The sequence below is a fragment of the Phodopus roborovskii genome, unplaced genomic scaffold (genome assembly GCF_943737965.1).
Source record: "Phodopus roborovskii unplaced genomic scaffold, PHOROB, whole genome shotgun sequence".
NCBI classification, from domain to species: Eukaryota; Metazoa; Chordata; class Mammalia; order Rodentia; family Cricetidae; genus Phodopus; species Phodopus roborovskii.
Window position 1 is genome coordinate 5,535,375 of NW_026126459.1, and position 25,977 is coordinate 5,561,351.

At 49.6% G+C, this 25,977-nt stretch overlaps 1 protein-coding gene across 2 annotated transcripts in view; it reads right to left on the reverse strand.

Moving 5' to 3' along the window:
• Nucleotides 1-115: 115 nt before the first annotated feature.
• Mrtfa (myocardin related transcription factor A) overlaps nt 116-25,977 on the reverse strand; it is an 87,041-nt gene continuing 61,179 nt past the window's right edge. For both annotated transcript variants that reach the window (XM_051189427.1, XM_051189426.1), the window contains exons 3-13: nt 15,242-15,297; nt 12,102-12,177; nt 11,106-11,267; nt 9,506-9,681; nt 8,935-9,084; nt 6,303-6,565; nt 6,036-6,208; nt 4,243-5,237; nt 3,793-3,945; nt 3,463-3,523; nt 116-1,652 (exon numbers count right to left, since the gene is read on the reverse strand). In XM_051189427.1, the coding sequence (XP_051045384.1) occupies nt 1,138-1,652; nt 3,463-3,523; nt 3,793-3,945; nt 4,243-5,237; nt 6,036-6,208; nt 6,303-6,565; nt 8,935-9,084; nt 9,506-9,681; nt 11,106-11,267; nt 12,102-12,177; nt 15,242-15,297 (2,780 nt within the window). In that variant the 3' untranslated portion in view covers nt 116-1,137. The remainder of the gene's footprint in view (nt 1,653-3,462; nt 3,524-3,792; nt 3,946-4,242; nt 5,238-6,035; nt 6,209-6,302; nt 6,566-8,934; nt 9,085-9,505; nt 9,682-11,105; nt 11,268-12,101; nt 12,178-15,241; nt 15,298-25,977) is intronic.

Consider the following 25,977-nt stretch of genomic DNA (forward strand, 5'->3'; position numbering starts at 1 on the left):
TTGAGATCATTTGACTCCTGGGCCTTTACTGAATATTTGTCCCAACTCCACCTCATGGAATTGGCCCAGGATCCCAGTCACGCCTCTCAGCCCTGATGGATCAAATACAGCAGACTGGCAAGTCAGTGTTTATTTTATTTTAAAAAGTTCACACAGTTTCCCCACTTTTGTCCCAGCACTGGTTTTGATGGCTCCGTTCTGTATTGAATCAGGACAGAACGAGGCTGGTGTTGGGCAGAAGTTATCTCCTAGCCCCCAGCAGGTATAGCTAGGACCCACCCACCCTTACCCCCCTCCTGCAGCCAGGGTGGCTGCAGTAGGGAGGTGGGATGGAATGTGGTAGGTAGAGAGCTCCTGGAGAACCAGAAAGCACCTCTGCCCTTGTGGCACAAGGGGCCAGGAAGCAGGGCAGGATGGCGTGTAGGCAATGGCAGGTGTCTGTCTACATGTCAAATGTGTGTGTGGGGTAGACCTAGGCAGCTGCATGCCAGGTTGAGTACTGGGCCATGTGGCTCCTCACGACTACCCTGTATGAAGCCTTAAGTAGCTCTCTAGGCCTTCTGCATGTGGAAAGCAGGTGGAGGTAGCCATACCCATTTCCTCCCACCCCTAAAAATATATGTATATGTATATATATATATGTAAGTTGATATATAATATAGAGATATATACACCTATACAGATTTTTGCCACCAACCACTAAATGGTTACACTATACCAAGGTTAAAATGGCAGCAAGCCACCTCTTGGGACACAGGGTCCTGGGACTGGCTGAAGTAGGGAATGGGCAAGTAGAGGCCTGGCCAGTTTCTTCCTTAAAGGGAAAGGAAGGTAGGTTGGCTCCAGGACCACCTGGGCCAAACTTGAGCCAGATGTGCACCTGACCTCAGAAAAGGAGGTCGAATTGAACTGGGTCTGGCTAGCCTCCCACAACCAGCCTCAGTATAGGCCTAGAGTTGTTTCTTGACAGTTTGTATTCCCTGCCCTGGATGAGCCTGAGCCAGGTGTAGGGTCTTGGCTTCAGCCTCCAGGGACTGTGATTGTCAAGGCTCACAGTCACAGGGAGCACACACTGGTTATGGTTCTGTGGCTCCCCAACTTCAGACCCTTCCCTAGCCTATGTCTGGAGTCAGAGGGCTACAAGCAGGAATCCCAGTGGAGCTGCAAGTCGTGGCCATCCAGGAAGTCCGTGGAGAAGAGGCTAGGGGCTGCAGTGCTGAGGGGAGCCAGGCTGAGCACAGGGCCACCAGATGACAGCTCCAGCCAGTCCATGCTGTCCAGGTGGCCATCAGCCAGGTCCAGGCCCATACCACTGCTGGGCTCAGGAGCAAAGTGCAATTCAGAGGTGTCCATGGGGGATGGGGGATGGTCCAGGATGGCAGAGCTGCTTAGCATCTGGCTATGGAGATCATCAATGAGGGAGAGGGGCTCTGGCCCTTCATGCCCACTCGTCAGCAGGGGCAGCCCTGTGCTACTTTCCAGGAAGTCCTCCAGGCGCCCTGGGAGGGTGGGGGAGGCGGGTGGAGGAACAGCCTGGGGGAGTTCATTGGAAGATGAGGGTTGTGGTGTCTGTAGGGACCCACAGGCTGCTGCTGGGGGTGGCTTCTCCCTGTCTGGTAGGGATGATGGCTCCTTGAAATATGCTGAAATCTCTGCCAACAGAGACAGTGGGCAGGGTCAGAAACTAGGTTTGAATATGCACAAGAAAATGATGGGACAATCTACTACAAACCAGAGAAAAATCTGCTGACTACAGACTTAACTATAGGAGATTAAAACTTGTAACTTGGTGGGCACTGAGGATAAGTAGTACAGTTCTTGCCTGCTATGCATAAATTTCTTATGGGTTCAAACTACACATGCACGCACCAAAAAGTAAAATGAACAAAAAGACATTATCACTAAATTAAGTATTTGCAGGTCACAGATTTGATAAGGGAATTCATATACCCAGAATATATAAACAACTTATAAAACTCAACCTCATTTAAAAAAAAAAAAAAAAAAAAAAAAAAAGGCAAATGATAGGTATTTCTCCAAAGATAACAGTTCATGGCAGCCCTGGTCACTAGGGAAATGCAATGCCCTACCCTGGGAAAATACTACTTCATACATGACAGTCTGGCTACAGTTAGGTCGGTCAGGTGTTAGTGGTCAGAAATGAAGAACAGATGAACACGGATAAGGTTCCCAGCACCAGAAATGTTGGTGAGAAAGTGGGGTCACCGGAACCTGTGTGTACAGCAAGGGAAGGTGAAATAGCTCACGGTAGTGTTAAAAGCAGTGTGGGCTAGTTCCTCATAAAACACAAAACAAAACAAAAAACCCACAGTATGATCCAGCAATCTCATTTGTGGGGATGCATGTACCAAATGAATATGAGAGAATAGTGACATACAGTTCAAGTGCCCACTGATGGACAAGTAGATGAGGACATGCTAAGTAAACCGTTCACATACAGACCAAAACCACCAGAGTCCACATACAGAGAAGGCACACTCAAATGGGGTGGGGGTGGGGCTGTGGGGGTTTTCATCTAAGGGTCCAGTTTTTAGTTTGGGAGAGTGTGAGAGATAGACATAGCTGTGCAACACCAATGTACTTCATGCAACTAAATTGTCAAGTTTTGTTATATGTGACACAATAAAACTTTATACAAACCCTCCAGGTCTCTGTCCTGGGTTAACTATGCCTATGTAGCTGTTCACTGCTTCCCAGATGCCACCATCTGCCTTTTTTGGCATCCTTAAGTGTCCTTTGGGGGATAGGAAGCACTCTAGCTACTCTTCCTCTGCCATCCCTTAAACACCAGATTTCAGGGGTTACAACTCCTTCATTAATCTCCCCTTGTCCTGATGGGGTTTGTTTTGGACACAGTGGCCAATGAACTCCAGTCCAGCCATTTGCACTGGTCAGAAAGGCCATTAAGGCTCCATGGCAGACTCAGCACCAGATGTTCCCCTTAAGCCTGAGAACTCCTGAGCATCAGGCACTACTCCCCTGGCTGCAACTCTACAGTTCACCACAGTGCCACCATGTTAGTGTCCCTGCATAACCAATCACCACAGCAGGGAGGCCTCGTGTCAGAACACTCTGCTCTAGGCTATGTATACTATGCCACGTGGGGCTTGGCCCCTCGTGACCTGGCTGTGACCTGATGCGCTTTTGCCCTCTTCCCTCATGCCACAGCCCCTAACCTAAGCTGGTACCCTTCTAGGGCCTGCCCTGGAACCCTAGCTTGTCCCTGCCCCTTGTCACAGTGCTGCTGTTCAGGTAGCTGGACAATTCTCCACACACTCCATGGCTCTACAAGGATAAATGTAGGCCATGTTCACCTAACGAGAGGGCTATGGAGTCCAAGGAATACATATCAAAGGACTGCACCTGCCTGCCCAGGCCTTCAAGATGACATCACAGGCCTGTGGCCAGAGGTAAGGAAGACAGCTGGGGATGGGGTTTTACCTCCGCTCTGAATAAGAATATCAAACAGATCATCCATCTGCTGACTAGAGGAGCCATTTTCCTGTGGGAAAGAAACAAAAGAACATGAAAGTCCAGATACCATCTACGCTCATTCCCTAACCTATGTGGGGCTGAGGCATTGCCCAAAACCGGGCCTACTGGAATATTTATTGTGCATGTGCATGCCATAACATGTGCCGGTCAGAGGACAACCTGCAGGAGTCAGTTCTTTTCTACCATGTGGATCCTGAGGCTCAAACTGGTTGTCAGGGGAATGCCTTTATCTGCTGAGACATCTTGCCAGCACATCCCAGCTCCTAGTATCCTCACCTGCTGCTTAGGCTGCTGAGTCACACTCTCCTCGTACCCAGGTGGCTCCTTCTTCAGCAGAGGTGTGTGGGTTGCAAATGAGGGCTGAGGTGGGTGCTCCAGGTCCATTTGGGCAGGTGGGCCAGGGGCTGGAGAACCCGGCTGGGACAATGACTAAACGGGAGAAACAGTTGTTGGCGGGGGTAGAGGCAAGGCTCCAAATGTGCCAGGGTGGGGAAGGGCCTCCCTCACTGTGCACAGGTAATTAGCTAATGAGTTTTTGGGAGCTTTCATGGAAGCCACTAGGGGAGAAGAAAGAGAATGAGGTAAGCATGAGGCTGTGAGGGTGACAGGAACACTTGGTCTCGAGGAGGCCACTCTAGGGAGCTGAGCCTGAGGTTACAGCCTCCACAGGACAAGACTCACTCTCCACCCCTCCATGAGCCATCCCAGCCCCTGCCAGTCCGCTACCTGCTGGGGGCTCCCAGTGGGCAGGCCAGGGCCATCTGCGCTCTTATTGGTCACAGTGAGGATGAGGTGAGTCCCTGTAGAGTCAGAGACCACAGCGGGAGGAGTGACCCTCTTGAGGAAGCTGGTGCCCTGTGGGCCCGTGAGCAGCTGGGGGGCAGGGGCCAGATCTGGCTCAGGTGGCCCAGCTTCCTGCTTCACCACCACAGGTAGGGGGCCTGAGGCTGGGGTCTGAGCATCTCCATGATTAGTAGTGGGAACCACCAGGCCAGGACCAAAGGCAGGAGCAGAGTCCTGGGGCTGGCGGCTCAGCTGGCAACTGGAGAAGCTACTTTCCCGCTTCACAGGGCTGCTGGCCGGGGCTGTCTGCTGGGCCCGCTTCTGCTGCTCCAGCTGTAGCCGGAGCAGCTCAACCAGCTGCTGCTTCTGCTGGAGCATTCGGGTCAGCTCCTCAATCTGCTTGTCCTTCTCCTGCAGCATCTGGTCCTTGTCCAGTCCCTCCAGCTCAGCCCGTGCAGCAGGGCTCAGACAGCAGGACACAGCACGGGCACCCTCCTCCTTCACAAGGATCTGAAGTGGGGAGGCCTGCAGGGTGAGCTGTGTCAGCGGCGATGTCACCATCTCACCAAAGGCATCCCCTGGTGTGGAATTTTCATCACCAGTGCTGAGCAGTGAGCGCTCTGAGGGGGTGGGAGACACAGGGGGTGTGGAGCCTGTGCTGCCAAACTTCACCATGCCATTGCTGGTTACTGTGGCCACCACCATCTCAGCTGGTGCCAGGCCTGCTGTTACAAGAGCTGGCGCTGTGCTCAGCCGGGCCGCAGGGAAGGCAACCACTACCTCACCAGCCTTGGACAGGAGAGGGGTGGTCGCAGGGGCCTTCAGGGCTCCTGGAGCTGGGCTGACTTGGTCTTGGTAAGCACGCAGGCGCTCAATCAGCTCTGTCTTGGTGCCTGAGACAGGCAGTGACCGCAACTTCAGCTCCTGTTTCAGCTCTGCTACCTGCAGGAGTTGAGAGTTAAAGCAACCTGAAGTGGGGTGGGGAGGGGTAATGGGACAGGCTGTGAAAGGTGGGTGGCCAGCAGTGTGTAAGTCAGCTAGGTCCCACTGACCATTCCAGGTGACTTTTGAGTCCTCTAAACAGACCCTGCAAACCCCTCCCCTAGAGTAGTCTTCCCCAGCCCCACACAGTGCCCAGAGCTCAGTGACTTCACTAGCTACATTGGACAAGGAAAGCTCACAGGATAATATAAACTTGAGCTCCTAAAGCTACTGAGCAGAAAGGACAGGATTTGAGTCCAGCTGGAGTCCATCAGCCCAAGAACCTCATGAATGTAGCCTTGTAGGGATTCAGGTCATGACACGGGAGGACAATGTTCAATACAAGACTTGGCCTATCCCATCTTCTGAATGGGGACAGAGAAAACAGGTTGGGCCAGGCTGAGCTCCTGGCACTGACTGGCAGAGTGGAAGTGGGTGAAACTGACAGCCCTGCCTACGCTCCTCCCACAGGGAACGACCCTTTGATACTACTTACAGTATACCATACAATAATGGAGAATACAAGATTCCTCCAATCCCAGTCCCACACACATACACAAGCACTGATACTGTTTTGACCACAGGCCAGAAAGGCCATACAGCAGGCTCTCAGGTGCTCCTGTCATGGCAGGTCAGGTCTGGAGCCTGCTCTGCCTTTCATCTTATGGTCATGGGACATCACCAACTCTGCCTGAAATCTATCCCTTATCCTTCATGGCAGAGGCCTAGTCTTCCAGTGAGAAGGGGCCAGCCACCTACCTTCATGTCATCCAGGTTGGGTGGCAGGGCTCCTGGTTTGCCAACTAGTGCAGTGCTGCTCTGGCGCGCCAGCCCACTAGGCCCAGGGGTGCCTGAGCTGGAGGTGCTGCTGGTGGAGAGGCTGCGTGGTGGAGTGGGGGCACTGCTTCCGGGAGTCTCACCTGCTGGCCTGAGGCAAGATAGAAACAAGTAGCTTCAGTACCTCCCTAGTCCCTGTAGGCGGTGGGCCCCATCTGCAGAGCCTCAGGGACGTGTGCTCCTACTTGGGAGGGGCAGGCAGGATGGCCTGATAGTTGTAGTGCTGCTGCTGCTGCTGCTGCTGCTGGTTGAGGATCTGCAGCTGCAGGAAGAGCTGCTGCTGCTGCAGGATCTTGGCATAGGAGGAGTCCATGGCGGGCGCCCCCTTGTCCTGCTTTTGGTCCGGGGGGATATACTGGTGATACTTGAGCTTCTTCACCTTTGGCTTCAGCTCCTTGGCCTTCTTGCTGCGCTGTGACTTCTCAGTGGCAGACTTCGGTTGGCTTTGCTGAGGGGTCACAAGGCAGTACCATCAGGGGCCATCCCAAGGCAGCACAGCCTAGCCCCATGCCCAGCATCTTCTGAGAAGGTACCTACTCCTACATTGTGAGACTGCCCCTGTCCTAACAGATATGGCAGGCTGAAGGAAAGACCAACCAAATGTATTTGCACAGGTGTCACCATGACCCTAAGCAACACAAAAACAAGGAAGCAGAACTACAGCTGAGCTGTGCAATATGGCCATGTTCCAGAAGCACCACAAGCCCCCTAGAGTCCCACCTAGGAAGGAAGTGTCAGCAACCTGGAAACAAGCAGAAGGCACTTGCCCAAGGCTGCACAGGGACCTTGTTCTTGATTCAGCCCAGGACGCCACAATCTTCTGTTTGTGTCCCATAGGCTCCCAGCTGGCATAACTTTAGGGCCTAGATGGTCAGAGGACTCAGGCCAACCAAGAAAGGTCAGGGGGCAATGCTCAAAATACCTGCCCTTGGGGTAGGTGGAGGTAGGTGAAGGTCAGTTATCAAGGGAGTGCCAGAGAGGACAGTGGGAGCCTAGAAATTCCTGAGCAGAAAAAGGTGACACACGGGAAAAAAGACGACGCAGATATCAGATGGAGTCTTGACCAGGTAGCACTGGCAAACAAAGGAAGGTCTGGGCAGAGGCAACCCACTAGAGGAAGACAACATGGACATGTGGCAGTGAGGAGCTGGGCTTGGGTGCCAGGAAGAGGTTCTGGTTTTGTCAGTGCATCTGACAGGAGAACATTGAGTGGGTGGGCACCCAGACTGCAGAGGGAAGAGGTGGCCAAGGGCAGCCTTACCCTAAGGGAGGAGTCAGGGAAAGTATAAGGACGGAAAGCCAGGGGTAGGTCTCAGAGGCAAGTACTGCAGGAGTGGAGGGTAGCTACAAAGCTGGGACCTGGGAGGGGATGGTGCTCAATCTACTGCTGGCACCAGGGAGCCGAACCACAAGCCAATGAGGACTGCATAGCAAAGAGCAAACACACACATATTGCTCTGTCAAATGTGTAGCATGAAGAGAGTGAAAGAAGCTGGGGACATCTATGACTGTAAAGAAGACAGTGCAGCCCTCAGAGCAGTGTCTACTGAACAGACCTATGCCAGGGGCCATCAGGGAATGCTACAGACTAACAGGAGTCCCCTAGTCAGAAGAGAATCTGGACAGCTCCTGAGCTTCGAGCCATCAGCCCCTCCCACATTCAGACTGTGGTTGGCTATGTTGGTGTATGGTCTTGTGTGGGGAGGGAGCCAGAGAATGAGAGAGGCAGCAAAGGAGGACAGGTGGGTCTACTGGGACATTGTCGGGGCTCTGCAGGGCACACAGGCTGACATGGACCTCTAGGAAGCTGATAATACCAACCCCTGTGCACACAAGGCCAGCAAGCCCAATCCTGCGCCTTCAATAGTTGCTTCAAGGGAGGGTGAGAACATGCTGGCTACAGGGCCAGTGGCATGGTCCCAGGCACACCGTGCTCGACATAGCACTATCTTCTGCTTCAGGAGGCTACGAATGCCTGGCTCACTGTGCTTGCCATGGGCTGAGACTCACAGTAGAGTTGCTTTCCCCGCTATGAGGTATAAAGATAGTGGCTTAAACTGTGTGTAGAGGGGGCCTTCAGAGTGACTAGGAACATATAAGGCCATGATAGAATGGAGCCCCCGTGACTGAATCCTGGACACTGAGCCCCACTACCATGGGCTAGTGCTGTCAGCCAAGAGAAACCCCCTTTAAAGAAAAAAAAAAAAAAATTACAGCCAGGCAGTGGTGGCTCACACCCTTAATCCCAGTACTTGGGAGGCAGAGGCAGGTGGATCTCTGAGTTCAAGACCAGCCTGGTCTACAGAGCAAGTTCCAGGACAGGATTCAAAGCCTGTGACAGAGAAACCCTGTCACAAAAATCCTAAACCAAAAAAAAAAAAACAAAAACCCAACATTTTAATTGTATATGCACACATGTCACAGTATGTATGTGAAGATCAGAAAACAACTTGTGGAAGTCTATACTTTCCTTCTACCATGTGCCACAGGTCAAACTCAGGATGTCAGGCTTGTTGGCAAGTGCCTTTACCCAGTGAGCCACCTCGCCAGCCCAAGCCTCTTTAATGTAGGTCCAGTCTGTGACAGTGTGTTATTAGTAACAAAAACAGTCTATGATAGTGTTCGGTGGGCTATGACAGTAAGTCAGTGTCACCACAGGCAGTACAAAGATGAGAAGAGACCCCCACATCGCCTTAGGTCAGGTGCTTGACTAGAAGGTGCACACCCCCACCCTTTGCAGTTGTCCCCACAACTAGAATGACATCATAGCAGGACTTCAAAATACAGGGAAGAGACCACAGCAGCTGGCAGAAGTACCTTAATGAGCGTGGGGACAGGCTTGGCAGTGGGGACGGCGGTTCCATTGGTGAGGCTGGGGGACAGCAGAGGTGGGGGAGGCAGAGGAGGCTGCTCTGCCAGGAAAAGTGCTTCTCCAGCATCAGGACCCACTGGGAGTTGAGAGAGAACCTGGGAGGAAGGGAGAAGTGAGGACCCTGGCACCCCCAAATGTAGTGTACTTAACCTGCCCTTACCCTCATGGTGGAAGGACAAAGGGTAAGTGGCAATCAGGGGGCAACAGCAAGGTACAAAGCGAGGCTGGCGGGGAGAGAACTTGAGAAGGCAGACAGAGGTTGTAGCACATCACTGAACCAGCAGTCAGCTAGGAGGAGTCAGCAAGAGTGGGAAGGCCAGGGAGGCTGAGAACCCAGCCGCAGGACCCCAGCCCAGGCTTTATGCTCTGCCGCTAGACTTAGGCTCCACTGCTGATGTCAAGATGCTGGCATGTGAAATAGGACCCCCACACCTATCCCTCAGGCATAGTAGGAAGTGACCATCTTGCCCAAACCAGAGCAGGTGGGAGGAAGAATCTGGAAGCAGGTGAACTCACCTGAGTGGGTGATGTGCAGGTGGCACTGGGCAGTGGTTCGCTGACTCTGGACTCTAGGGGTGATGGCACTGAACCCTGGGACTCATGGCTGGCAGGCTGCTCAGGGGATAAGGCATCACTGCTATCCTCATCGAAGGAGGAGCTGTCTGCTACCTTTGGGTAATTCACCTGGCCCACTGAAATACAAAGCCCATGCGTGTGAGACTGCTGCAGCCAGAGTACACGTAGGTGATGGCAAGATGGGCTGTCAGGACCCAGCCCAGGTCTGAAAACCCAGCAACCACCCCACCTCAGTGTGGGGCACAGACACAAGCAGTCAGCATTCCAGAACAGGCTTGCTAGAGCCACCCAGCTTACTAACAGGCGAATGAAAGCCCCAAATTTGGGCCTCATGTATTAACTACACACTGTTTTGTTTCCTCCAACGCTTACAGTTACACAGTGAAGGGCATGGACCTGCTGCTGAGAGATAATGGTGACAAGTGAGCACAACTCCTGCTCAGGCCACAACAGCCTAGGGCTCTGAGGCTATGGAGGGATGGTACCTGGAAAGGGACACCCATGTCACAGGTACATGGGGTCAGTGGAAATATGAACCCAAGACCAAGCGCTTGGGCAACAAAGGTGCCAGGACAGTCCGCAGCCTTAAGTACCCTGATTGGCCCAAAGCCACATCCTGATAGAGATGGCTGAAACAGGGCAGAAGCAGGGACAAGGGCCCCAGTGTGGGGTCACAGTGGCAGGCAGGAGGCGGAAGCACGGGCTAGTAGGGTATGTCAAGAGATATGTCGTAACTACTGCCTCCACAGCCAGGGGAGAGGCGGGGACCCAGATGAAAAAGAGGAACAGGCCCACAGCCTCTTCCTCTCCAGCCATGACCTGAGGCTTTCTAACGCAAGGGACTGAGGAGGAGCATACAAGTTTCTCCCTCACCAGTAGACTATGCAGATGGTCTTGGAGCATCAAGGTGGGGCTTGCCTTCTGTCCCCTCACCTGCCCCTGTACTTCATGCCTATCCTACAAAGGTATTTTTCTTATTCCCAGCAAGGGGAGTAAGAGACAGATCAGACAGCAGCTAGGTGGGGCCAAGCACGTGACAATGGTGATCGTCCACAGACGCTATAGTTCACACTGAGTTGGGCCCACCCTGAAGAAAGCTGCTGGCCATGCTGACAGGATGGAGACCATGTACAGGCCAGCATCCCAAATCTTCTATCCTTTCCTACACCCAGCCGTGTCCTGGAAGCAGAGCTGGGTGAGTCCTGCCCTCTGAGAGGTGATGGCTGAGGGATGAGCAGAAAACATGCTCATCTCAAAGTGCACGCTGAGGAAACACTCAGGTCTGAGGGGAGGGGACGACAGGAAGCTTAAGTGATTGAGCTGTCTAAAGACAGTGGATGTGTGTGTACACATGGGCAAGAGTGGGTGAACACCAGGCCCGCGACAGTCCCACCACTCCAGTCTCAGACAAACATGGGTCTGGGTTCTACTTCCTCCCAACTGCCTCCCCAAACGCCTTCTCCTATCTCCTGGAGAATCCCTGTTTCACATGTCAAGGCTAAAGTTCCTGTTGAACTCAGCCCATCTCAAGCCTCCTCACCAATGATGGCTTCCTTCAGGCTGGACTCCACAGGCAAGATGTTCTTCTCCACCAGCTCCATGGGGCCAGGCCTCTGTGCAATCTTTTCATTGAGGTCGTCAGCCAGCCTGGCTCTCTTCAGCTTCAGCTGCTTGGCCTGGAGAGAAGGCTCAGCCGAGGTCTCTACCGTGGGAGAAAAGGGGTTCAGAAAGATGGAAGGAAAGGTCCTGGTCCTGCCCTGGGACCTCCAGAGCAACAGGAGGTGACACCGCAGAGTGAAAAGCATGCCCAGGCAGAGGGGGGTAACCTGGCTTCCCGTGTCACAGAACAACTAGAGCCAGGCCAGGCCAGCTCCAAGGGGTGTCTGAGGTGGAGCTGCAGCCAGAGGACCACCAGATAAAGGACAGATCCTGCTCCACTTAGACATGGGCCACTGAGGCAGACTGTTCTTTGTTCTGGTTCTCAGCAGCATCAGTCACAAAATATGGGGCTCTGACTTTAAAAGATCTTCTCTAGGTTCCCAATGACACCAAACTTGGCGAGCCAAGAGTGGGCATATATGTGCCACTGTCTGGAACACAAACCTTTCCTCAGCTAAAACTGCAGAGAGCAGGTATGGCTGGGCCAGCTGCAGTGTGTCTAGGTGAGTGAGTGTGCCTTCCCTCACAGGTGCTTAGGCAAATGCCAGTGAATGAGCGAGTAAGCAAGTGAGCAAGCAAATGAATGCAAAAGCAAAGTGAACTTTTTAGAAGAGACAGGCTCTGTCCTGGCAGACAGAAACAGTTCTGTACCAGTGGGTGGTGGACCCAAGAGAAGGGTCAGGTCAACCTGGGCGAATGAGTCCGTGCTTCTCACACACTTCTCACACACTCCCAAAAGTCAGTGGCAGCCACATAACTGTGTCTGACTGTGAAGCCAACAGCCAGCCCCTGCCAGCAGAAGACGGACAAGACCAGAAAGGCACACGAGCAGAGTGAAAACAGGGTCAGGTGGGAAACCACCTCCAACCTCACACACCTTCCAGAATATGCATTCTGACCAGCTCCGATCTCTCTGGCCGGGAACGAATCTTCCGTTTCAGATAGTCCTCTGTCTATGGAAAAACACACCAATAAATTCAAGACTGGACATACTCTTATGTATGGACAGGATCACAAAACATGATTTCGTTGTAGTGGCTTGGTGACCGCAGGGTCCCAAAGCAAGGGGAGGTGCAGAGTATACGCCAGCCTCCAGCTGATATGTACGTCCCTCTCAGGTCACTATTGACCGTATTTAAAACTTAATACCTTTTGGTTGTTGTTTTTTCCTAATAGGACTTTCCTGTGTAGCCTTGGCTGTCCTGGCACCCACTCTGTAGACCAGGCTGGCCTTGAACTCACAGAGATCTGCCTGCCTCTGCCTCCTGAGTGCTGGGATTAAAGGTGTGTGCTGCTGCCACCACCAACACAGGCTAAAATTTATTATACTACACAAGTAATTAATACCAGAAAACAAGTAACCAGTTTCAACATAACAGTTAACGTCTTTTCGCTTTTGGTTTTTCGAGACAGGGTTTCTCTGTGTAGCTTTGGAACCTGTCCTGGAACTCACTCTATAGACCAGGCTGGCCTCGAACTCACAGAGATCTGATTGCCTCTGTCTCCTGAGTGCTGGGGTCAAAGGCATGTGCCACCAATGTCCAGCAGTTAACATCTTTTTTGCTGTCATTCTTTCATGTAGTTTGATTCTGCAGAGCTGTAATCATTCTGGATGTCATTTTATGTCCTGTTTCAAAAACCTTGCATTGCGTGATCTCAAGAGCATTTTTAATTCAGTCTGAATGACTGCCTAATGCAATACTAATTTTGATACGTGGTTTCAGAGCTCTAGTTCCTTAAAGTCCAATGTCCTCATTTCTGCATTTATTAGATACTGGAGAACTAAACCATTCTTCCCTCAACAGCCACTGAGCCCCTGCTGCTTGTGGCTAATTATAAGTGCATATGACTGCAGAGCCTATACTCTTTACCTCTGCAACAGCATTTTTCAAATTATAAGTCAAGAAAGGATGGGGTGGGTTAGGTTAGAGTGGAAAAAAGGTTATTGGGGCACATCTCTTGTAGTACAGATCAGCCTGGTTCTCATGCTACTGGCTGCTGCCTGGGACCCTGTGGCAGGCCTGGAGCCTGAGCCTAGAGATGCAGAAGGGAGCTGTGGGCTCTGGGCGCATCAACCCCTCTGCATTGAGCAGGGTCAACTGCAGCAGCTCTCACAGACAGCGGCTCTAGCCATGCCCCAGGTGGAATTCTGGAGGAACTTCCAGCTTAGAGAACTCACCCAGGTGCTGGGAACACCCACCAGAGAAACCACACCTAGTCAAATACAACTTGCCTCTTGGTACTGAGTCATAGTCTTTGTAACAAACTAAATCTACGAAGGATGCCCACTGGGTAGGGCCTGGCTTCTTAGAAGTTACTAAGGATGAACAACCAGAAAATCAGTCTGCTTCTAGTACAGACAGTAAAGAAAGGACTTTGTGGCTGAGGTCACTGAAGGCATCCCTGGGGCTAGAGAGCACAAGCAGCTGATGGGAAAGGAACCAGCCACACATGATGGGCTGTGTCTGATAGCTCCTTGAGAACCTGACGCTGTTGCCACAGCCAGCAATGGATCTCAATGAGATGCTGTCAGCATAGGAGTTACAAAAATAGGGAGTGGTGATGTGACCAGAATTCTGTAAGGAATGCTCTACAACATAAGCTGACAGTGCTGTCTTTTACTCAGATGCAAAAATAGCTCATCAAAGTTCTGAATTGGTATAAATGAGTAAAGCAAGTTATGCTGTGAGCAATCCAATGTACTCATTTTTCATATTTTAAATAAGACAGCTTAGTATGAGCTTAAATATTAAAACTGTTATTGTAATTTGGAAGCATTTGTGAACAGATGTGCAACATATAAAATGGCTCAGTGGGTAAAGCTGCTTGCTACTGAGCCTGATGACTTCAGTTTGATCCCCAGGACCTACACAATGAAGGGAGAGAACCAACTCCTGCAGTTAGCCTCTGACCTCCATGCGTGCGTGCGTGTCTGTGTACAAGCACACACGCATGTGTATGTGTACATACATACATACATACACACACACACACACACACACACACACCCCTAGATTTGAGTTCCCACATTATCACTTTCTAGCTGGACAGATTAACTTCTGCTGCATCTAAAATACGTGGATAGCACCTAAGTCCTGAGGGTTCCTGTATGGACAAAGATGAAATACACAACATCATACACAGCAACTCTATAGGACAGTGGTATCTAACCAGGCCCCACTGTTCCCTGCACTGATATGCCTAGCTATAATGCTGACCCTTTTTCCTTGCTGGGCCTTCTCTGGCTCCCATCAAATGGAAGTGTATGTAGTTTGATACTGTTTCTGTTTCTCAGTACCCATGACTTCATTCTTCCTACTTGCTAACAGTTAGCCATGATTTTCTAAAGAGAAAAAACCAGTCTCAGGAGTAAGTATATTAGTCTCTAAGGATGGTGGGAGGCCCAGGAAGCCAAGGCCAGCAGCCCTCCAATGGGAACAAGAGAGGAAACATGAGCTGATCACTTCCCCATCTCCACCCACATCAGGCATGGGACATTCCACAGGGGCCAGAGGGAACTGAAAGGGAAAGATGGGATGCAGCTAAGGGATCTACCACCACAGGGAGTGTGGCTTCCAGTGTGCCCCATGACTGCTTTAAAAGGGTATACGTGGCTGTTGCCTGCTTCAGGGTAGATGGAAATGGAAGCTTACGAGAATGCCCACAAGGCTGTGGGTGGTGTCCCTAAGTGGAAAGCCTGCACATGTGTGGCACTATGGCAGATCATCTACATAAGGCTCAATGGAGGAATGATGAGTGGTCTTCAAGGTCAGGTTTGGGGAGGGAGTCCTGACACCTTCACAAGGCCTCCAAGGCACTAAAAGGGTCTACCAGGTAAAGTGGCTGGGGGAAGATAAAACAGGAAAGGCCTGAGACGTCTATTATTTAGAGCTAGAAGTTGCAGGCTGACCCCAAAACTAGGCTGACCCCAAAACTGTGCTAACTGAAAGGAAACACAGCTGGGGGACGACTATGACAACAGTGTACTCTAGAGGTCTTCAGGGAAGGGAGCCTTACCCTGGCCCGCTCCAGGCTCCTTCTCTGCTCATGAAATGCAGCTGGACTTTTCAAAGCTGTTGAGAGAAGAATCATGAAAGCATTACTTTTAGAGGCGGAGGCTGGCTCAGTGCTAGAGTACCTACTTGGCACAGGCAAGGCTCTGGGCTCGGTCCTCAGAACCACTACCCAAATCCCAAACAGCAGAGCACAACATTACAACTGCAGCAGAAAGAGGGGCCAACCCAACACCCAAGGAAGCCTGTGTCCTTATGGCTAGTCACTTTAGGACCCAGCAGTCTCTTCTGAGCTTCGCTTCAGTCCTATACCACTCTTGGTCTCCAAGATCGCCTGGTTCAGAAGAGATGTGAGTGGATCCACCTTGCTTTTTCAGTCTCATTAGGAACTGTAGTGGCTAAATGGGATAGTTAAACCAAAAAGGCTTGTGTCTTCTCAGTGATATTTCCTTCTTCAGCTGGTATCAAGAGCACTATTAAAATGAACTCAGCTTCATCTCAGTCATTGTTGGCTGGCCCTGGTGAAAGGACACATATTACTGCTGATAGAAGGCTGGGTCCTATTCTGGAGCCCAGGGTTATCACAGGGACCTCAACTTCTGTCTCCAGTGGCAAGTCCAGCCATAGCCTCTCTGCAAATGCACCACAAGCACCCCTCATCTCTTGTAAGGTGACACATGACAACCCAAGACACTGAGGAGGATGGGGAAGCGAGTGGCTCACTTCACTAGGGAACAACGGCAGTAGGTGAGAAATATGCAAGACTGTGGTCAGTTTCACTTCTGCTGCCCAAGGCTGCAGACAGCTGTGAGACTGTGTGCAAAGATAACCTTCCAGGCTGCTGGCTGTGGTAGGAGGGTAAGGGTGGGAGCCGCTAAAAGTAGCAAGAGCACAGATAGGACCTATCCTGCTGGCCTCTGTGCTTCCGCCCCTCACTCCCTGGGGATAGGCCTCCCAACAGCATGCTCAGAGGAGCTTCAAGGTCCCAGCTGCATTTTGCTGAAAGATAATTTTAAAAAATAGTAATAATATCCAGGTAGTGGCGGTGCACACCTTAATCCCAGCACTAGGAGGCAGAGGCGGGTGGCTTGAGGCCAGCCTGGTCTACAGAGCAAGTTCCAGAACAGCCAGGGCTACACAGAGAAACCTGTCTGGGTGGGGGGAAAAAAGTAATAATAACAAGAAAACTTCATTTTAAAAGCTCAGAGAACCCTCCCATTTTCTGACAGCAGGGGGAGCTCTAGACTTAACAGACAATTTCAAGATCAACCAGATCAGCTGGAGAAGCCATTCCAAGGAACCTCCCAGGCTGCCCAGAGGGCCTGGCTCCTGACTCCACTGTACAAGACTGTACCCACAGCAAAACTGGCTTTCCGGGCCTGGGAGCACAAGCCTGGTCTGAGAGTGATGGACTAGCTGTAGGAGGGCTTAGAACACAAGTAAACACCAGAAAACAAACGCTGGCCACCAGCACACAATGCTGCCATACCTGTTCACTGTCAGTCTGCTGTGACCACGCACCCCACAGCAGCATGTCAGGGTGCTCCGTCTAATTCTTCCACGCCTCACAGAATTTTCCATTCTTCAAATGCCAAGCACACAGAATCATACAGTAATCATTCATTCAGTAAGCTAATGGGGGAAATAAGAAGGGGCCCTAAGTGGTCAGCAATGGGATATGAGAGTGAGTGAGAGTGTGGGGGGTGGGGGGGAGCTTGAACCTCCAGTTACCAGGAAGGACCTACAGCTCAGACACAGGTTAAAAACTTGGAAAAGTTCCTGGGTCAAGGGACCTGTGTCCCAGTACTGAGTCCTAACCACTGGCACGATGCACGGTGGGACTGATTTTTGGAAATTGAGGCTCTGCCCAGTATTATTTTCTTAAGACAGAGGCTCTGGGCTCAATTCTCAGAACCCACTTTAGGTGGCTCACAATAGCCTGTAAATCCAGTTCCAGGGGATCAATACCTACCTTTCTAGTTTTGGAGGGCATCTGCATCTAGTACACTTCATACTCTCACACACACACACACACACACACACATACACACACACACACACACACACACAGAGAGACAGAGACAGAGACAGAGACAGAGACAGATACAAATAAATAAACTCGATTATAAAAGAGCCAGGCTGGGCAAGGTGGAACACTTCTTTAATCCCAGCACTCAGGAGGCAGAGGCAGGAGGACCTCTGAGTTTTAGGACAGTCTGGTCTACATACAGCGTTAGTTCCAGGACAGTCAGAGTTATGTAGGGAGACCCTGTCTTAAAACAGATGAACCAAATCCATTTCCACATGGGCATAAGTGCACACCACCACCTGCTGAGCCATAGGTGATTATCTAAACCCCTGGCTACCCGAACTCCCTACACTGGCCATCCCAGGGGTAACACACAAACTCTAGAAACATGTCTCACAAGTACAGACACAGCTTGACACAAGGGGTGGTGCATGCCATTTGCATACTGAGAACAGGGACTGCCAATGCAAAATGCTGAGAAGAGAGACAGCCACGATGCACATAGCTTCAAAGCCACTGAGCTGAGGGCACTTTCTCACATTAACAAGAAGGAAACTAATATTCACTGAGTGCTTATGTATATGTCAGGGATAGGCCCAGATTTTTTTTTTTTTCATATGGGGTCTCATTATGTAGCTCATGCTAGACTCAAACTCAGGATGATACAGCCTTTCAAGTACTGGAATAACAGGCATATACCACCATGCCCGCTGATAATGCTTTAATATGCTAATTTAATATTTTACCCAAGGAGCACTGTAGAGAAGGTTCAGTGAGTAAAGCATATGTCACATAGTCAAATCCTCAGAACCCATATAAAGGCAGGCCCAGAAGTACATGTTAGTAACCCAGAGCTGCAGGAGAATCCCTGGAAGTTCACAGGCCAGGGAGCCTGATGCACAGCAGCCAACAGTGAGGGTGAAGGATGAGGCCAATATGTGAGGATGTCCTCCCACATGTGCGTGCACACACACACACACACACACACACACGCACGCACGCGCACACACGCACACACACACACACACACACACACACACACACACACACCTGTAGTAGGTAATGTTCCATGTATAAAGCCCAGAAAAGTTAGTGGGGGGAAAAAAACCTAGAAAATGATTACATAGTTACAGCTTAATTCTGTTAAAGAGAATTTCTGCTTCTCTGAGTTAATTTCTCAACTTCTTCAAAAAACAGAAAAGAACCTGTCAAATTGGTGCACAGTGGGAGTGGGTGGTGACATGTCATGGTTGCACCAATTAGATGCACTAGTTAGATGCAGATCTGACTATGGGCCATGTGGAAAGGCAGGCTTGACCACAGCAATAAACAAGAAGTATGGGGGTTCAGAAGGAGGGCCTGTGGGCCCATTTGAGAGAGTCCAAGGTTTCCAAGACCTGGAAAACTATAGTTTGAAAATCAGGGCTTGCACTCCAGGGAGCACCCTTGGGTCTCACACAGACTGGGATGCAGAGCTGGGAGAACTCTTGTGCTGGACAAAGCTAGGGCAGGAGACTGAGAAGCGACCAGGAGAACTCAAGATAGCAATGGCAAAGCCGTGAAGACTCATGTTTTAACAACTACATCCTAGACTCTAAGGACTACCATTCCAATTTTATACAGTGAAGCCAGCCCTGGCTGAGATGCAGTTATCCGCCAGAGAGCACAGAGGGTGGTTCCCATCCAGACCGAGCTCTCTAGCCTGCCCTTCTTCCTTCATCTAATCCTGACCAGCATGCTGGTTCCTATCCTTGGGCAACCTACCTAAGGTTGTGTTTCTCTCTCTCATCCTGAATTTTACTCCCTGACAACAGGTTTGGCCATTTCAATAGCTACTTCTGCCAGGCAGGAGGAGGAGAGAGCAATGGATCCTCCTTTAGTCTGTGAAGACATCTAGCTAAGCATGTCCCAGGTTCATGTGGGAGGAATTGGAGCTGAGACAGCTCCCTGGGGTTTAAGGTCGGGCAACCCCTGTGTGTGCCCAGCCAGCTTTGTTAAAGCACATTACAGAAGGTGGCTTGGTGGTAGAGATGTAAGATGATATGGGCAAAGCCCTGGGCTTTCTTGATGCAGGATCAAGTGACACTGGGGAGCCCAAGTCAGCCAAGCTTCCATGTTAAAGAGCTGGGACCCTGGGAAGCAGAGAATGGTTTAAAATCCTGGCCTTGGGTAGATGGAAAGAACAGACTCTAAGTGTGCAGCCAGGAGGGATGTGCTCATGTGGACTCTGTCTTCCCCTTCCTTGCTGCCTGGAAATCTTTGTCAGGCAGGTCTAGAACATCACTCATCTCAACTTTCACATTCCCAGAACTCCAAGAAGGCAGTCTCTGCAAGGAGAAAGCCCTCTAAGACCCTTGTAAACACCAGAACTGTTACAAGCACACAGTTCTGGAGGCAGGGGGCAGTTCTGGACCCTTTCTCCACCCTGGGGATCTGGTGACACTCTGAGCAAAGGCAAGTGTGCAGCTTGGACTGAGCAGAAGAACAGAGAAGCCTCAGACACAAGGACACACTGGCCAAAAGCTGTGGTATCCCTCATCACAGCTTCCGTCGAAGACTGGGCCCCACCCCAGCTGGCTGTAGCACTTGGTACTCTGGACCTTCTCACTAACACCTGTTTTCTTCCTGCCTGACAAGCTTGCTACCCTTAATGAGCACATTTGTGAATTAAAAAAAATAAACAGAGTTATGGTTTCCATGTTCTCAGGAATATACTGTCTAACCATTTAAAGGAGGGTTCAGAGCTGAGTTCAAAGTGCCTGCAAGGCTGTGTTGATGAGCTGAAGCAGGAAGGGCATCAAACCAGCACCTCTAGATTTACTTAAGTGTCCAGGCAATTCAGCCTTCCAGGGCCCACCAGACAGTTCTGGAAATGTTTCTCATCATGGACTGCTCTTAGCCAGCAAGCCCAGTTCCTCATTCCCTATAGACCACCCACCCTGGGGTGTCTGTATGCATGTGGACTGGTGGTTCAACCCTGGCTGCACTTTAAGTTCACTCCAAGTCTGCACTCAGGGGATGCACGCTGTCAGCAGCAGATCTCCACAGTCAGCCCTTCTTCCTAGTTGTGATGTTTAGGGTTTCAATTTTTATTGAAGGCAGATCTCTGTGAGTTTGAGATCAGCCTGGTCTACAAAGTGAGTTCCAGGAGAGCAGGGCTATTACACAGAAACCCTGTCTTGAAGACTCAAAATAAATAAATATTGAACATAATTATTTCACTAGGCTAAAGGAAAAGAAGAAGCAAGAAGGTGGAGCTTAAAATTTGCTCATTCTTCAACACCCCAAGTGATGAGCAATACATGTAGAAGGACTTCACAAACTTTCTCAACAGCCTGATTTGAATTTTCAGCTCTGGGATATAAGGGCCATCTGCCTTTGACATCTGCAAGCCCACTGATTGCCTAGGTTGACATTTCAACTCTGCTGACTTCATGACTAAAGAGTTCTAATTTCTAGAGCTATATGCCTGGCAGCCAAAGACTCAGGCTGGGTGTGGGCACCTCAGTAGCAGAGCCTAGCACATGCAAGGTCCTGGACTGGATCTGAGGTACTGACATTTTCCTCAGACCTGGGCTAGAACCTGTTCCTGCTGGGATGATCCCACTGACTGGATTGGGAAGTGGTCATCATACCTAGGTGTTCCACCCAGCAGGGGAAGAGCACAAAGCCCAGACGGGATGCAGGGATAAAAAGGCCGCTCACATACTATGGAAGGGGATAGGTTGGCTATGACACTGATGTGTAAGGGCTGACATGAGCATCAAGGAAATGATTCTGGGATCTATACCCAGGCAAGGAATGGCAAACCCACTGGATTAGCTCTGAGGGTTTAGTATCATGTAATGAATTGTAGGTGCTTGCTTAGACAACTATTCAATATTCTTCAAAAAGCATCCATAGCCCAGAAGGAACTAAACACTCTCTATTTAATACAAGGTATCAGAAACAGAAAGCTGCCTAGAGACTTCCAGTCTCCCAAAATGACAAGCATGGACAACAACCTGGATAGTCACTCTCACCTCTACCCCCCCCCCCCCAAACAGGATCTCCTGACCTAACCGATCACAGGTCTTCAACTGGATGCTGTTTCAGTTTCAAGTGAAACCCCTTCCCTGCCCTGTTTTTCTCACATAGCTCAGGCTGGGCCTGACCTTGCTTAATGTAGCAGACGGTGATCAATCTTGAGATTCTGCCCGCCTCCTGCCCTGTCCCCTGAGAGCTGGGATGACAGGCTTGTGTGTTTATGTGTTGCTCAGGTTTGGACTTAGGACTTCATGCACGGCAGGGAAGCACTCTACCATGTGAGCCTCATCACAGCCTTTTCAAGCATTTCCAGAGGTGAAGATTCCTGTGTGGGTAAGTCTCACTATAAACTGTTTCCTTTGGGAATCAGTGACAGAAAAGCTGGGCTGAATCTGCCTCTGTTTCTAAGTGGCAGTAAAACCAAGGGCAAGTCATGTGACTTCCGTGGCTTCTGTCCTCATCCACAAAACAGCAGCTACACTTACTACCACACCCAGTGATTATTGGTGTTGGACAAAGTGAAAGTGCTCTGCTGTCTGCTAACGGCACTGCTGCTGCAGTCTCCTCCCTCCTGCCCTCTCAGCACGTGCATGAAGCAATCCACTCTTTGTCCCTATGTTCAGCCGACACACTACGCCTGCCAAAATATCTGCAACAAAGACCGCTAACCAAAGAGTCATGTCAACAGTTCTAGGGCCTGACTATGATGATAAGAACCAGAATGAAATTGTGAGAACTGCAGACAGCTTGAGTAGAAAAGAGGCCACATATATAGGGCAAGCAAGATCCAAACTAAGAGTCATGAGTATTCTTCAACACATATCCTGTTTTGGTATGAAGGCATGACACCACCCTTGTTTTGGTACCTGGCTGTCACCCCTATACAGACCAACACAAAAGCCAACTATCAAGAAAGAAGACAGAGGGGTGCAGGAGATGGCTCAGTCAGTAAAGTGTTTGTGAGAACATAAATTAAATCTCTGAAACATACTTTTTGTTGATGTTGTTTGTTTTGTTTAAAGCTGGATTTAGTTGTAACACCAGGGCTGGGAGATGGGAGGCTCTGGGGCCTGAGGAACAGTACCTCTGCCCTCCACACACATATACCCCACCCATTCACACACAGAAAGGATGAATGCGGGAAGCAGAGATCTGATCTGAGGTACAAGCTATTCTATAAGTTCCCAGTTGACCCACCAGTGATGAGAAAAACTACAGTTAGGAGAGGGGGTACACAGACTAGTACATACAAATGTCAAAGATAGGATACACTAATGGTTAAAACACCAGAGCCAAATGTCAAGCGTTTGTGGTGCACACCTTTAGTCCTAGCACTCTGGAGGCAGAGGCAGGTGGATCTCTGTGAGTTCGAGTCCAGGCTGGTCTACAGAGCAAGTTCCAGCACAGCCTCCAAAGCCATGGAGAAACCCTGTCTCAAAAAACCAAACCAAACCACACCAACCAACCAACCAAACAACAACAAAATCATCAGAGCCAAACACTTTGGTTGCTATGGCTTCTATGTTTCCCAGAGGAAAAGACATGGTTGGTCCTTAAGCCCAGCTAATACCAGGACGTGATAAACTCTATAGGAGAGAGAGGATTTTAAAAAGGTGAGGACAATGGGACCCCAGCCCATCCCTCTTTCTTTTCTCCACTTCCCAGCTGTATGAACTGAACAGTTTCGCTTCATTGTGCACTCTCACCAGGGCATATTGGGTTCCCACAGGCCTGTCAATCATGTATCACAATCTCAAAAACCATGGCACTAGCTATTTTCTTGCAGAAGACACAGAATATGTTCCTATCACTGACATGGTGGCTTACAACCATTGTCTCCAGTTCCAGGAGATCTGATGCCTTTTTCTGGGTACCAAGCACACATGTGGTGCACAGACATACAGGGGAGCAAACACATATATAAACTGAAATAAACTGTGAGCAAAACCAACATTTTATAAATTGATTATTTTTATGTATTTTGTTATAGCAACAGAAGTAGCTGCTGAGTCACCCCACATGAGTGCTGTAAACTTAACTCTGGTCCTCTGCAAGAACAGTAAGCACTCTTAACTAGTGAGCCATCCCTCTGGCCCCTTTTAAAATTTCCTTTTCCTTTTATATTTTATATATTTTGTGGATTGTGGGGGGGGGTGCACATCATGGTGCATGTATAAAAATCAGAAGGCAATTATCTGGATTTCCCTGCTTCTACTATGTGGGTCCTAGAGATCAAACACAAGTGATCAGGCTTGGCAGAAAGTGCCTTTACCCACTGATCCATCTTACTGGCCCTCTACCTTCTTTTTTTTAAACAGAGTCTCTTGCTAAACCTTGATCTTGATGACTGGGCTAGACTGGCCAGCAAGTCCCAGGGATCTTCTAGTCACCTCCCCAGTCTGTTTGTAGGCACATATCACCATCACCATAGCTAACTTGAGAGAGAGAGAGAGAGAGAGAGAGAGAGAGAGAGAGAGAGAGAGAGAGAGAGAGAGAGAGAGAGTGTTAGGTCCTTATGGTTGCCACTGGTGCTTACATGTGACTTCATATCATTCTGCAGCCAAAGGCTTCAGACTAGTCTGATTTCAGTACAGCCTCCTGTACTGAAGCTAAGAATAGCTAAGAAAAAAATTAAGACTTAGCCAGCCATGGTAGCAAGCAATTGGGAAGCTGAGAGAAGATGATCTACAAGTTGGAAAGGAGCCTTAAAACACAAGGACACAGATAAACAGACAGAGACACCCAAAACTGACCTTTTTCTGAATATCCCTTAGTCTTCTGTTTAGATAAGCTAAAGATAAATCTTTGTCCTTCTGAGAATAATATCCTACTCCCGAAGAACCTAAACCATCACCATCATCAGAGGTGGCAGGTGGTACCTCTATCACGATTTCTGTCTTTCATCTGTGTATGGTGCTGAGGATGAACCTTGACCTCAAGGATGCTGGGCTGGAGAATCAGCAAAGTAGCTACCCAGACGGTCTCCCAGTCTGCTCTGCTTCTTTCTTGTCTTTTGGGCTTTGTTTTGAGACAGGTTCTCAGATGCAGTATGTACAACAGCTGCACATTACTATCTGTTCACTTTATATTATACCTCAGACACTAAGGACAAATTATAAAGAGCACACCAACCTTCTGTTCTTTTAAAAAAGATATTAAAATTATATAACATCTCCATCAAAAAGATTACTTGGAAGCCCATCATGACAGCACACGCCTTTGATCCCAGCAGTAGGCAGGCAGAGGCAAGCAGATCTCTCCTGGTCTACACAGCAATTTGTAGGACAAAGTTACATGTTAAAAGATTAGTTGGAGGCCAGTGAGATGATCTGTCAGGAAATGGCACTTGCTGCTAAGCCAGATGACAAGAGCCTGATCCTTGGGATGAACATGGTAGGAGAGAACCAACTCCCTCAAGTGCTTCAGCCCACCTTCCACACATACATACACTGAGACACAAATGAACCCATCCATCTGATATATAATTTTTGTTTTATTTTTGAGGCAAGGTCTTTTTACATAGCTCTGGCTATCCTGGAACTCCATCTGTAGACCAGGCTCTGTCTCCCAGAGTGCTGGGATTAAAGGTGGGTGCTACTATGCCTGACCAATAAATAGAATGTTAGTAGAAATTTAAAAAAGACTTTTTCTACTCTGTTCAACAAAGCTTGCCCTTGGTTTTTGGTTTTTTGTTTGTTTGTTTTTTGGTTTAGATTCGGGCACAACACGCAATGAACTCCAAACTCCTATTTTAGGACTTGTGAGCAACTGGTCCAACCAGGAGGCTCTATGCCAGTCACTGTTCACTGAGGCACACACCCTGGAACAGCAGGAAGAGAGACAAGGACTTCAATGTCCATCAAGAGTGCAATATGAAACTCCCAGGAGCCATGGGCCCAGCTGGTTTTCCTGAGATAAAAGAGAACATTCTAGGGACCATATGCCCACATCCCTAACACAATCTTCTCTGGGCTTCAAATCTAGGAATTAGTCTAGCTCATTCCTGACATACACATTTTACCAGTGTTTATAAAAATAAAACAAGAAAAAACCCCACAAAAATTAGAGCTGCAACTACAGTTAACAGTCACATTCCTTTAGAAAGAGAACACGTTGTCTCACACAGGTCTCTGCTTTAACCAAAAAGAAGATGATGATGAAGAGGGGGAGTTGGAGGAGGAAGGGAGAGAGGAAAGGAAAAGGAAAGGATTAAGGGGAGATGCCAAAAGGATAGGAAAGTATCTTTTCTGCCAAAACCACCTGTGTCTGAAAACCAGATGGGCTGTGCTGAGGCTCTGAGAGCAAGTGTCTGGAAGCAGTAGGAGCCTGGGGCAGCCAGAACTGAGCATGGGCAAAGGTGTGTTGGGGGTGGAATGTTTCTAAGCACCTTCTGCAAAGAGTAGATCTTGGCCAAACCACTGATTCACAGGGTTAGTAATTCAGAGACTAACATATAGGCCTTCTAGCAACTTCAACATGGACTTGAGCAAATGGAGACAATGGAAGCCTAGAGAGGCAAGGGTCTGCCTTCTCTGGCCCCACACAAAGGCACTCATCTATGAAGCATCTACTGAGACAGCACATCACATCCCTGATGGTATCATCCTTCGCTACAAACAAACCACATTCTCAGGCATGATTTGGCTCTGCAGTTTGTTGATTTTGTAGTGAACTCTGGTTTGATT